The sequence below is a fragment of the Danio rerio genome, chromosome 19 (genome assembly GCF_049306965.1).
Source record: "Danio rerio strain Tuebingen ecotype United States chromosome 19, GRCz12tu, whole genome shotgun sequence".
NCBI lineage: Eukaryota > Metazoa > Chordata > Actinopteri > Cypriniformes > Danionidae > Danio > Danio rerio.
Genome location: NC_133194.1, coordinates 19,360,396 through 19,371,556, shown reverse-complemented (window position 1 = coordinate 19,371,556; position 11,161 = coordinate 19,360,396). Strand labels below are relative to the sequence as shown.

Genomic DNA, 11,161 nt, shown 5'->3' with positions numbered 1-11,161 from the left:
TCTGCAGAAAAGAGCATAATTGAGTGGAAACAACTTTTTCTAGTATTTTAGACATAAATGGAAGATTAGAAATAGGCCTATAGTTAGCTAAGTTGTTGGTGTCTAGTTGCGGTTTCTTAATAATAGGCTTAATAACAGCTAGCTTGTAAGAGTTTGGAACATGGCCTATACACAGCAAATTCATTAGTGTTAAATTTTGAGTGTTGAGGTAATTCAGAGTAAAGTGTTATAATTCTAGAGTTAGATAAAGATAAAATAACCCTCTCAGTGTTGGAAGCTGATTTGCCTCCTTGTCGCACAGAGTTACATGTATCTAACGCTAATATAGTGTTGACAACTACATCCGGGAATTTATGCAGCAATATCCCTGAAGGATTTTTCCATACGCCATTTTCTTCTGCCACGAGGAGCAATGAGAAGCAGCAACTGGTGAGTAAAAGTACTTAAAATGTTTATACATAGACATTTTACATAAAAATTGTTATATATACGTTAGTTTTAAATATCATATGTAATTTTCCATCATTTATTTAGTTCTGTACTATCTATGTTACATTAAAGAAACTAAAGCTGTCTTAAAACTGCTCCTCTTGGTTAAAATACGTGAAAATACGGTTTGTGACTGATTTGAATTGCTTTCCTTAAACATTAACGCAATAGTTAATAAAGTTTTACTGATGTTTAACAAGATAACGTTATATTTTTATTCCCGTGCGCGGGCCCGCGCGGTTCGGAAAACTAACGTTACCTCCAGCTCCCTCACGCCATACCCGGGCACTTTTCACACACTTTTGCTGGTAACAGCAAAAGAAAGGTCCACGCGTGTGAGGGAGCTGCTTCGTTTATTTATGTAACACAGCCATACGTCGTGCTTTTTTGCTTGCTTGATTCAACATCAAAAGAATAAACGCCCGTTGTATAGCACTAACAAGTGCCCTTTCTAGATAATTAAACACCTGCCATTCGCCATTTTCTTCCATCGCGAGCAGGAGTGGTGGTGAGGTTCACGTGCTATTTCTGTGTGAGGCGATTATTCTGACTAAATTCGAATTTAGTCAGTGTGTTTAATCGCATCACGACAGAAAGTTTTAGTTAATGATCATAATTTATCAAATTTAGAACGAACGTTACTCGTAGCATGTTTTTGTGTGAGTGTGTGTGCGTGCTTGCGTGTGTAATTTAGCTTCGTTAACTAACATAAAGTTACATCTTTTTTATAGGAATCAACAGCTTCTTGAGGCTCAACGTTCAAATATTTCTCCTTCGGGTAAGTGGGAGTTACATGTGAATAAATGTGTTATAAATTTAGACTCGAGAGTTATGAATTCTTCCAATGTTGATAGAAAATGCCATTTGCAGATAAGCTAATTGCTTTCAGAAGTCATGCTAGAAAGTTTACGAACACTATTAGTTGTATGTTTAACTATCTATAATTTATTAAACGTGTTGTCTTAAGTTCATAGGATATTGGGGCACCTAAAAGGTACAAATATAACAGTTAATAAAAAGCAATTTACAGTTGACCAGTTATTTTTTATTACTCTTTTGTCAAGCTTGTCGAATTGTCAGTTTAGCGAAGGTGACAAGTTTATGTTTGCTTTAGTGCGTTTGTTAAATAGGGTAGAACGATATTGCCGTCATCATGACAAGTGTGAAAGGCAGTATGTACAGTTAGAAGCCTTTCAAGCCTTAAAAGAACGATTGAATACACAACAACTTCAGTTTCAGAAGGTACTTTTTTATGGCAAAGCATAATAAAGCATAATATAATCTTTCTGAATGTTATTTTGTAAATTAAATTAGGTATTTATCATTTAGATATCTAATAAAAATTATACTGTATGTCCCTTTTTTTTCCTCTGTAGACGCATGTTGTTGATACAAAAATGATAATTAAGGTGCAGTATGAAAATCGCAAGAAATACATCAAATTACAGGCTGCTGATTTTGATGAATTCATTTCTGAAGGTAAAATTCCCAATAACAATTTGAGTAAGTAATAACGTACTAGGTTACGGAACCCCGGAAGGGACGTAGTGGAGGAGAAAAAATTGGCTGGTTAAAAAAAAAAAAAACAAATGGGCGAAAGAAGAAAAAAAATGGGTGGGAGGAAAATATATATTTATATTATATATTTATATTATAAATATATAATATATATTTATATTTACTTAATATATATATATATATATATATATATATATATATATATATATATATATATATATATATATTAAGTTTTTGCATTATCTCGCAAAAATGTTTCTCCACAAACACTTCCTGTTCACTTCACTCACGTAAACCCTCCCGTTTTTTGCCGAAATTCTCCCATATTTTACCATTCTATTCCACTTTCTTTAATATGCAATATATATGCAACCTCTGAACCAGTGAATGCATGTATAAGCGCTGACTGACAGACGCGCTCCGTACAATAAACTGATTCCAGATCAGCGTCTGTACGTGCCATTTAAAGGGACACTTCTGTTATCAAACAAGTGAGCAGCTAATGAATCTCATGTTTTGTTTTGTTTGATAACAGAGGTTATAATGAAAGCAGTCCATTACTTTAGAATCTGTTTGTGCTCATTTAAGAAAAAATTTGCTGTTTAAAATAAAACATGTAGGACGGAGATGTTTACATATTATTCAGTGTATTTGTCTGTTTAAACATACACCCGCTCCTCTGTAAATGGCGTGTACAGAAGCTGGTCTGGCATTTGCTGATTCAGAGGTTGCATATAAAAGGTGACGATCGACGCACGTATTAATGTAGAGAAAGTGGGATAGAATGGTAAAATACAGGAGAATTTCAGCAAATCGGGAGGGTTTACATGATTGAAGTGCACAGAAAGTGCATGTGGAGAAACAGTTTGCGAGGGAACGCAAAACATCTTTGCGAGATAACGCAAAACATTTTTGCGTGGGAACGCAAAACTTTGTGAGAGAACGCAAAAACTTTAAAAATATATATTTTCCTCCTACCCATTTTTTTCTTTCACCCATTTTTTTTTTTTCACACAGCCAATTTTATTTCTCCTCCACTACGTCCCTTCCGGGGTTCCGTACTAGGTGGAGGTAATTTGGTAATTTAAAAAAATGTAAAATGTTTCTCTTTATCATCATTTAGTGAGAGAAAAGTTCTCCATTCCTGCTAGCAACATTACAGTGGAAGATGACTCTGGCACGGAGGTGGATGAAACTGTGTTTGCAGAATTGTCTGCAGTGGCAGGGATTTGCTTTGTTGTGAAGGACGGTTTGGATCACGGTAAAAAATAAATAGTAGTGGTCATTTTAGATAATTTAATTCACTCTGTATTCATCTTACGTCCATTTTAGTGGCATAGTTAACCAAATGCTAAAAAAAAAAAACTGCCAGCAATTCCTCACTAGTGTGTAAAGACTTTTACTCTGTTTTGAAGAAAAGGTCTCATTAGTTGGCATTGGTTAATATGTAAATTAAAATAAATGTTAATAATTAAAATATTCTTTATTTAGTCTTTATTATAAAAAGATTACCAGAGTAACAAGTTACCAAGATTACAAATATGGTAACACATGTATTTGTCATTATTACTATTGGATAATTTTACTAATAAAATTTTCAATAAATTATTACTGATATTTGATATCTGATATATCCATAAGTATACTGCAAATAAGGGTAATTGCTTTTTATATGTTTTGTTTTATTCAGACACATCTCGGTCATCAACTCCATCTGCACCGCTGTCATACAGTGGGAGTTCCCTCTCTGTTTTGAGTAGTGGCAGTGACAGTGACTTGTCAAGACAACCCAAACGAATGAAAATTGATGAAGAGCCATTACAGAGTGCTTTGGCCAAAGATGTAAGTTTATCGTCTGAAGTGTGCAATGGGTACTAAGTGTAAAACAAAAAACTATATAGGGCAGGGCGATAATTCGGTATCGATAATTATCACAATATGTATTTTTTTCGATAAAACAATAAGTGTTCGATAATATTTATGCAGTATGCGTAAGGCTGCGCAGGCATTTTGCAGCCTGCATTTCCAGATGCCACACGCAGTACAAGCTTACAGCCATACAGTATTAGTTGCACTTGGAGGGGTAAGAAAAAAATAAGGTAAAAAAATGAAGATGCTAATAACATTACAGACCCAAACAAGTGTTGGTAAGCCAGCTCAACTGCCCAGCAGAGTTTCATCATTTTTGAAAGCAGTGCCTTACGAGAAAAAAACCCTGAAAAAAAAAATATATATATATATATAATTTTACAAAATGTCTTAAATCAGCTGCACTAAGCGGTTGGCATTCTGAAAATCTTTAATTAATATATATAAGATTTGACATTTATCGTGATAATTATCGATATAGACTGATATGAAATAAATTATCGTGATATGATGATTTTCCCAACAAGCATTACTCTTGTTGGCTTAATAAAACAATTAATAGTCTAATTTACATTTTAGCTTATAAAGCAGATCCTCCAAACAAAATCAGGAGGGACAAAAGTGTTGGAAGAATATGACGAAACTGGGACATTGTGTGACAGTACAAGAAGGCAAATGGTTAACATTCTTGCTGCCTACATGGTTGAAATGGAAGGGTAAGTTTGTTGTATTAATATTAGGCAGTTAATTGCTATAAAGCTTTTTTTCTCTTAAGTTTTTTTTGTGTACTTTTTCATATTGCGCAAGTATTAAAATCAATTTTTATGTATTTTTGCAGGAGAATCCCTCAGCGGAGTACTAAAGAAAAATATGCATTGGGAATTGTCACCTTGTTCCCTGCATTAAAAGATCCCTTTTCAACAAAAGGATATGTAAGTTATGTATTTATTTTAACATATTGATTTAAAATGTATTTATCATTAAGAAAAGGTAATGAATTTGCTTGACACTTTTAAGGACTGTCACAATAATTAGTGCATGTGCGTGTGTTGTATTTGTTAAATTATGTTAGTGTGGATTAACTAATGAAAAAGACAACAGTAGCAACATTAATTTGAAACATTTTAATAAAATATTATACTACATAATATTTATACTATGAAAAAGTTATGACTGTGGGATTCCTTCTATTTGCTTATAATAAAGTTAAACCAACTTATGTCTCTGTTTTTGATTAGGAACATTTTTATGATGGCCAAAGTGGCTCTGGATTTCTTGCGTGGAGGTTAAAGACAATTCAACGAAAGACTAAAATTGAGTTCAGAGAGTTTAAAATACAGAATGCAGGAGCAGGTGGTCCAACCCAGTAAAGGGAGCTGCCTTCGGCTGCTGATCAGTTGGATGAAGAACGTTGTAAAGAGTTAATTTCCTTAATGAACCACACCACTGACCGAGAAACTGTCCTGCAAAAGATGAAGGAGACCTTCTGCTATAGACAGCGCCTTATCTACAATCCTGACGAGTCGCACAACATCCTCACAGTGTTTCCAAGGCTGTTGGACACGAAAGGGCTGGTAAGTGATGAAATGATTTCCGTGAACTACAATTCATATCTGTAAAGCATGAGATGGTCAGTAATACTTTTTTGTTGTTCTGTTCCTGCAGATAGATCAAGATTTTAGCCTCCTATTTGGTGCAGAAACAGCTGCCAAACTGCTTGAGAAGTGGCCTACCTTCTATAAGGAAAAGGTGAACAGAGAAGCAGAGAGACTTACTACCACCTCAGTGCTCCAAAGCTTGCTGAATTCAGCCAGGAATCTGTACAATGATGAGTCTTCCGAGGATCATCGAGGTATGTCAAAGAAAAATTTAATATCTAACAGAGAGCTCTAATGTGAATTTATGAAAAACAGCTAATAAGGGAAAATAATAAATTGTTCTATTGTTTCTTACAGAGTGGGACAGTGATATGGCATCTTTTTTGCTGCTCCTGCACCTTCTACCACCTCAGCCTTCTAAAAAGAAAAAACAGAAGATCAGTGCAGCTCAGGCCATGGAACATCTAGTTGTGTTTCACAAGGTTTGTGCAGAGCTACAGTTTGTGATTAACTGGGCAAGATAAGCTTAATTAATTTAGTGCATAATCTAAGATTATCATGATGATCTATTTTTTCCTCCAGTCAAACAACAGTTTTGAAGAACACTTCGCAAAACAGGAGGGACATCGCCAACCATACCTCCTTGCTTCAGGAATGCACAAGAGCGCCATCAGCAATTACTTTATTGCAATGGACAAGATGATCATCCCATGCCAGGGAACCACCTCGTTGGCAGCCATTGATGAACTGTTTAAAGCACACTTCGTTTTCAGTGTAAGCTATGATGATGCACTCAGCAACATGTACACATTCCTCCAGACAACAGTCTACGGTGTAGATGTTGACACCACTAAAGAAAGTCCAAAGGTGAAGGAGTTACGAGCAAAGTTCATGAACAGAAACTAAAAGACTATGTTAAAGTGCTACATTTGCAGAACATTGCATGATGCACCCAGTTCATTAATTCAGCACCTTAAGTTTTTTCATGGGTTATATCCTGGCAAAAAGTTTGTTCTTGTTTGTGCACAAGAAGGATGCTCAAGGCAGTTTAAAAGTTTTAAGGGTTTTAAAATGCATTTAAATACTTGTCATTATACTACAGATCTTGATGCAAGCAGTGATGTTATGCAAGTACCACATCAGTCAGACTTTGGTGAACAGAGCTCACAACACAACTCCTCTGTAATGGACCAAGATGCAATCAACGAACCATCAACATCTCTTATGTCAAAAGACCAAGCAAAAGATATGTGCGCGTCAATTATTGCAAAGTTAAAGGGCAGTGGCGTTGCGAACAGTGTAGTGTTATCTGTTGTTGAAAGTATGGAGGAGTATGTTGATGAAATTCATGCAAATCTTGAAGAACAAGTGCTCAGTGCTTTACCTGCTGAAAATCAAATAAGAAGTGCAGTAAAAGATGTCTTTAGCAATGCTTTCAATCCATTTAGTGACTTAAACACAAATTCCAAAATGACAAAATACTTCAGTGAAAAATGGGGTGTTGTTGAGCCAATTGAGATTCATTTAGGAGTGAGATTTGATTCAAAAAGAAACAAAAAATCTGGAGTATATGAACAGGTTCCAGTAAATGACACTTTCATTTATGTACCCCTGTTAAAAACGCTAGAATTTATTTTCAAAAATCCAGAAGTATGTAGTCATATTAATAAACCTCCTGCAACAGATTGTAACTTATACCAAGACTTCTGTGATGGAAAATACTACAAGCATCACACACTGTATTCTATGTCACAAAATGCTTTGCAAATTCAAGTTTATTATGATGACTTTGAAACCGCAAACCCTCTTGGGTCAAAACATGGGGTTCACAAGCTTGGATGTTTATATTTTACAGTCCGAAATTTACCACCACGTTTAAATTCGTCTTTGATGAACATTCACCTCATCTCTTTGTTTCATTCCCAAGATTCCAAAAAATATGGCATTGACAAAATTCTTTGTCCATTTGTTGAAGATGTAAAAGTGCTAGAACAACATGGAATGAAAGTGTCATTTACTGAACAACCTCTTTATGGTACAATTGCTCAAGTAACAGGGGACAATTTAGGTCTGAACTCAATCCTTGGTTATGTGGGATCTTTCTCTGGAAACTACTTTTGCAGAATGTGTCTTGCTGACAAAGGATTGGCTCAAACAATGTTTAGTGAAAATGATCCACGTATGGTTTTGCGCAGCAGATTGACAAATGAGGAGCATTACAATTATCTTTGTGAGAATCCGAGGGAAACGTCATGTTTTGGCTTGAAACGGAACAGTATATTCAATTCTTTGTCATACTTCAGTGTTTCAGATAATTTTGTTTTAGATATCATGCACGATGTCTTAGAGGGCGTGGCACAATATGAGATTAAGTTGTTGTTTGGTTATTTGAATCAGAACTTCATTTCTAATGAAAACATACTCCAGCGTGTATATGCATTCAATTATGGTTTCATGGACAAAAAGAACCGTCCAACACGCATAAACCTGTCTAGTAGTGGCAACAGTATTGGACTTAACGCTAGTCAAACATTATGCCTTAGTAGAAACCTCCCACTAATCTTCGGTGATGTGGTCCCAGAAGGTGACAGACACTGGCATTTACTTCTGCTTTTAATCCACATAGTAAACATAATATTTTCCCCAAGTATTACAGATGGAATGATTGTATTTCTAAAACATCTTATTCGAGAGCATCACCAGCTATTCAGTGAATTGTATCCCCAAAATAATTTGATACCAAAACACCATTTCATGATTCACTACCCTGAGTGTATACGCCAAATTGGTCCTTTAGTTCATGTTTGGAGTATGCGATATGAAGCAAAACACAAATTTTTTAAGTCCAGTTTGAAAAATTTCAAGAACATAACTAAGTCCCTTGCGATGAAACACCAGATAGCTGTTGCATACCATTGGGAGTCACTCTTTACAAAAGGGATTGAATCTGGGCCTGTTAAGTCAAAGAAACTGACTGATGTTGACAATGGTCATTTGATTGCAGAACATTTTCGGATTGATATGTTAAGTGAAGTAAATATCACTAGTTGGATTAAACATGAAGACGTTGAGTTTCACACAGGTCTTGTTGTTTGCACAGGTGTTGTTGAAGAATTGCCAGTGTTCAACAAAATTGTTTGTATATTTCTGAGGAATGAAGCTTATTTTTTGGTAACGGAAATGGAGACCTCATTTGTGGAACATTTACATGCATCTGAAGTTACTGAAAACATGCATAATGTTTCAGTTGTTATGCCTCATGACTTAAGATTCTTTAAGCCTTTTGATGTACAAATGGCTTATGGTGCAGACTCTTTGTTTTATGTTGTACCAGACTGCTGCATTGTGTAGATTGCAAGATAATGTTTTAAGTTTTGTTTCAGGAGATTTTATGTACAAGGTCATTGTACAGAGTGTTTTAAGTGTAATGTAAAACCATGTTAAAGAAAATAAAATGTATTCATTGCAGCACATATTTATTGCATGAGTGGTGAATTGAAATGATACATTGTAATTATAGAATTAACGACAGGGCATAATGTAAATACAAATGTAAAATATGTCAAATGAACACTGGTGAAGTGTTGAAAATTTAACCTAAGAGTGTTAACACAAAACACTGAGTGGTGTTCATATGATCATTTTTGGTGTTAATATATTACACTATAAGAGTTTGCAAACTAACACTCTCGGAGTGTTGACTATGTTAACACCATCAAAATAACACTGGTAAAGTGTTGAAAAATTTACCTAAGAGTGTTAAAACATAACACTGACTGGAGTTCAGATAATCCTTTGTGGTGTTAATATTTTACACTATAAGAGTTTGGTAATTAACACTTTCTGAGTGTTGATGACGTTAACTCTTTCAAAAGTGTTATTTCAACACTTTTCCAGTGGTTCCCATATAAACTCTGAGAAAGTGTTAAATTTAACTCTAAGGTAGTTAAATCTACAATCTAAAATTTGCAGTGTAGATAAAGAAGAGTTGATAATGTTAAGAAGAGGTTCTCCTATAGCAGGTAGCAGCTCTTTCAGTAATTTTGTTGGAATTGAGTCCAGCATACACGTAACTGGTTTAGAGCTATTTATAATTTTTACTAATTCTTCATGTTCTATGATTTTGAAGCAGTGTAGGTTATTATTATGATTTAATGAAATATTTACAGGATTTGGAGTATAAGCCGGTGCAGAAAGTTTGGCATCTCCTATTTTCTGTCTAAAGCCTTCTATTTTATTACTGAAAAAATTCAGGTAAGTTATTTATAAATTCATCTTTAGTTGACAGAACAATAGTTCTACTAGGGCGGAGTATTGGAGCGGGTTTGCTGATTTCAGGTAAACACAGCTTATATAGTAAGAGGTAGTGATCTGTAATATCATCACTTTGTGGTATAATGTCTACGTCAATAACCTCGATTCCATAAGACAGAATTAGATCTAATGTATGCTTTAAGCGATGGGTTGGACCCACAACGTTTTGCTTTATCCCAAGTGAGTGTATTAAATCCATAAACGCGAGCCCTAATGTATCATTAGCGTCATCTATGTGGATGTTAAAGTCACCTACAATTAGCAATTTATCAGTTTTGACTAGTAAGTCAGAAATAAAATCAGAAAATTCTTTTAGAAATTTGACATAGGGTCCTGGGGGTCTATATATGGTGATTAAAGCGAGAGATAACATAGGTTTTTGTATAGTATCTGGAAGCTGAACATTAAGCGATAATACTTCAAAGGAGCTAAACATAAGTCCGTTTCTCTGTTTAATATTAAGGAAATCACTAAAGATTGATGCAACTCCACCACCACGACCAGTTTGACGAGCCTCATGTTTATATAAGAATCCTGGAGGAGTTGCTTCATTTAAGCTAATATAGTCATTTTGTTTCAGCCAGGTTTTAGTGAGACAGAGTGCATTAAGATTGTTTTCTGTTATTATTTCATTAATGATAAGTGCTTTAGGTGCAAGTGACCTGATGTTTAGGAGACCAAGTTTTACGAAATTTGTATTTTCACTTTCTACTGGTTTTTCTGGTTTGATTCTTACTAGATTTTTCCTGGAGCACACAGTACGTTTATTTCTTAATCTAATAATACGAGGAACAGACACAGTCTCTATAGGATTCGCCAGATATGCGTTACTGATGTTTAAGTGGGGTGAACAAGAGTCTAGGTGGCTATAGTGTGAATTTTGTGAATTTTTACCTGCTAGTCAGATGGTGCGAAGTAGTCTGGAGATGTTGTCCGACAGGAGTTCAGCTCCGGCTCGACTGGGGTGCAGGCCGTCAGGACGGAAGAGCCTAGGACGCTCCCAGAAAAGATTCCAGTTATTAGCAAAGAGCAATTTCTGTTCTTTACACCATGTTATTAGCCATTCATTCAAAGCTTAAAGTCTACTGAACCTTTCATTTCCTTGGCGGTAGGTAGGAAGCGGCCCAGAAACGATGATCTGCGTGGCGGGCGAGGTGCGTCGAACCGTCTCGATCAGGCTCCTGAAGTCCTTCTTCAGGATCTCTGACTGCCGGAGCCCGGTGTCGTTTGTCCCCACGTGGAGGACAACGGCACCAGGATGGTTGGAATCTGTGTAGAAATATTTCTCACACGGGCACCAGGAAAGCAGACAGTACTACTTTATTACCTTTTGAGGAGGCGGCACGGACGTGACGAACGATCGAGTCACCGAT

General features: G+C 35.6%; 1 protein-coding gene across 1 annotated transcript; it reads left to right on the top strand.

The window, feature by feature from the left end:
* The first annotated feature begins 353 nt into the window (after positions 1 to 353).
* On the top strand, positions 354 to 8,944 carry LOC100149966 (uncharacterized). The gene is made up of 12 exons (XM_073931615.1): positions 354 to 429; positions 1,221 to 1,267; positions 1,604 to 1,731; positions 1,866 to 1,968; positions 3,131 to 3,268; positions 3,698 to 3,849; positions 4,456 to 4,592; positions 4,715 to 4,808; positions 5,115 to 5,450; positions 5,542 to 5,728; positions 5,832 to 5,956; positions 6,057 to 8,944. The coding sequence occupies exons 1-9, from the start codon at positions 413 to 415 to the stop codon at positions 5,244 to 5,246; spliced, it is 948 nt and encodes a 315-aa protein (XP_073787716.1). The 5' UTR covers positions 354 to 412; the 3' UTR covers positions 5,247 to 5,450; positions 5,542 to 5,728; positions 5,832 to 5,956; positions 6,057 to 8,944.
* Positions 8,945 to 11,161: the final 2,217 nt, after the last annotated feature.

Excerpts from the sequence above, each read along its gene's own strand:
- LOC100149966 (XM_073931615.1), top strand. Across the intron at positions 1,268-1,603 it reads TTCAAATATTTCTCCTTCGG|TGCGTTTGTTAAATAGGGTA; the intron begins GTAAGTGGGAGT and ends TGTTTGCTTTAG. Across the intron at positions 3,269-3,697 it reads GAAGGACGGTTTGGATCACG|ACACATCTCGGTCATCAACT; the intron begins GTAAAAAATAAA and ends TGTTTTATTCAG.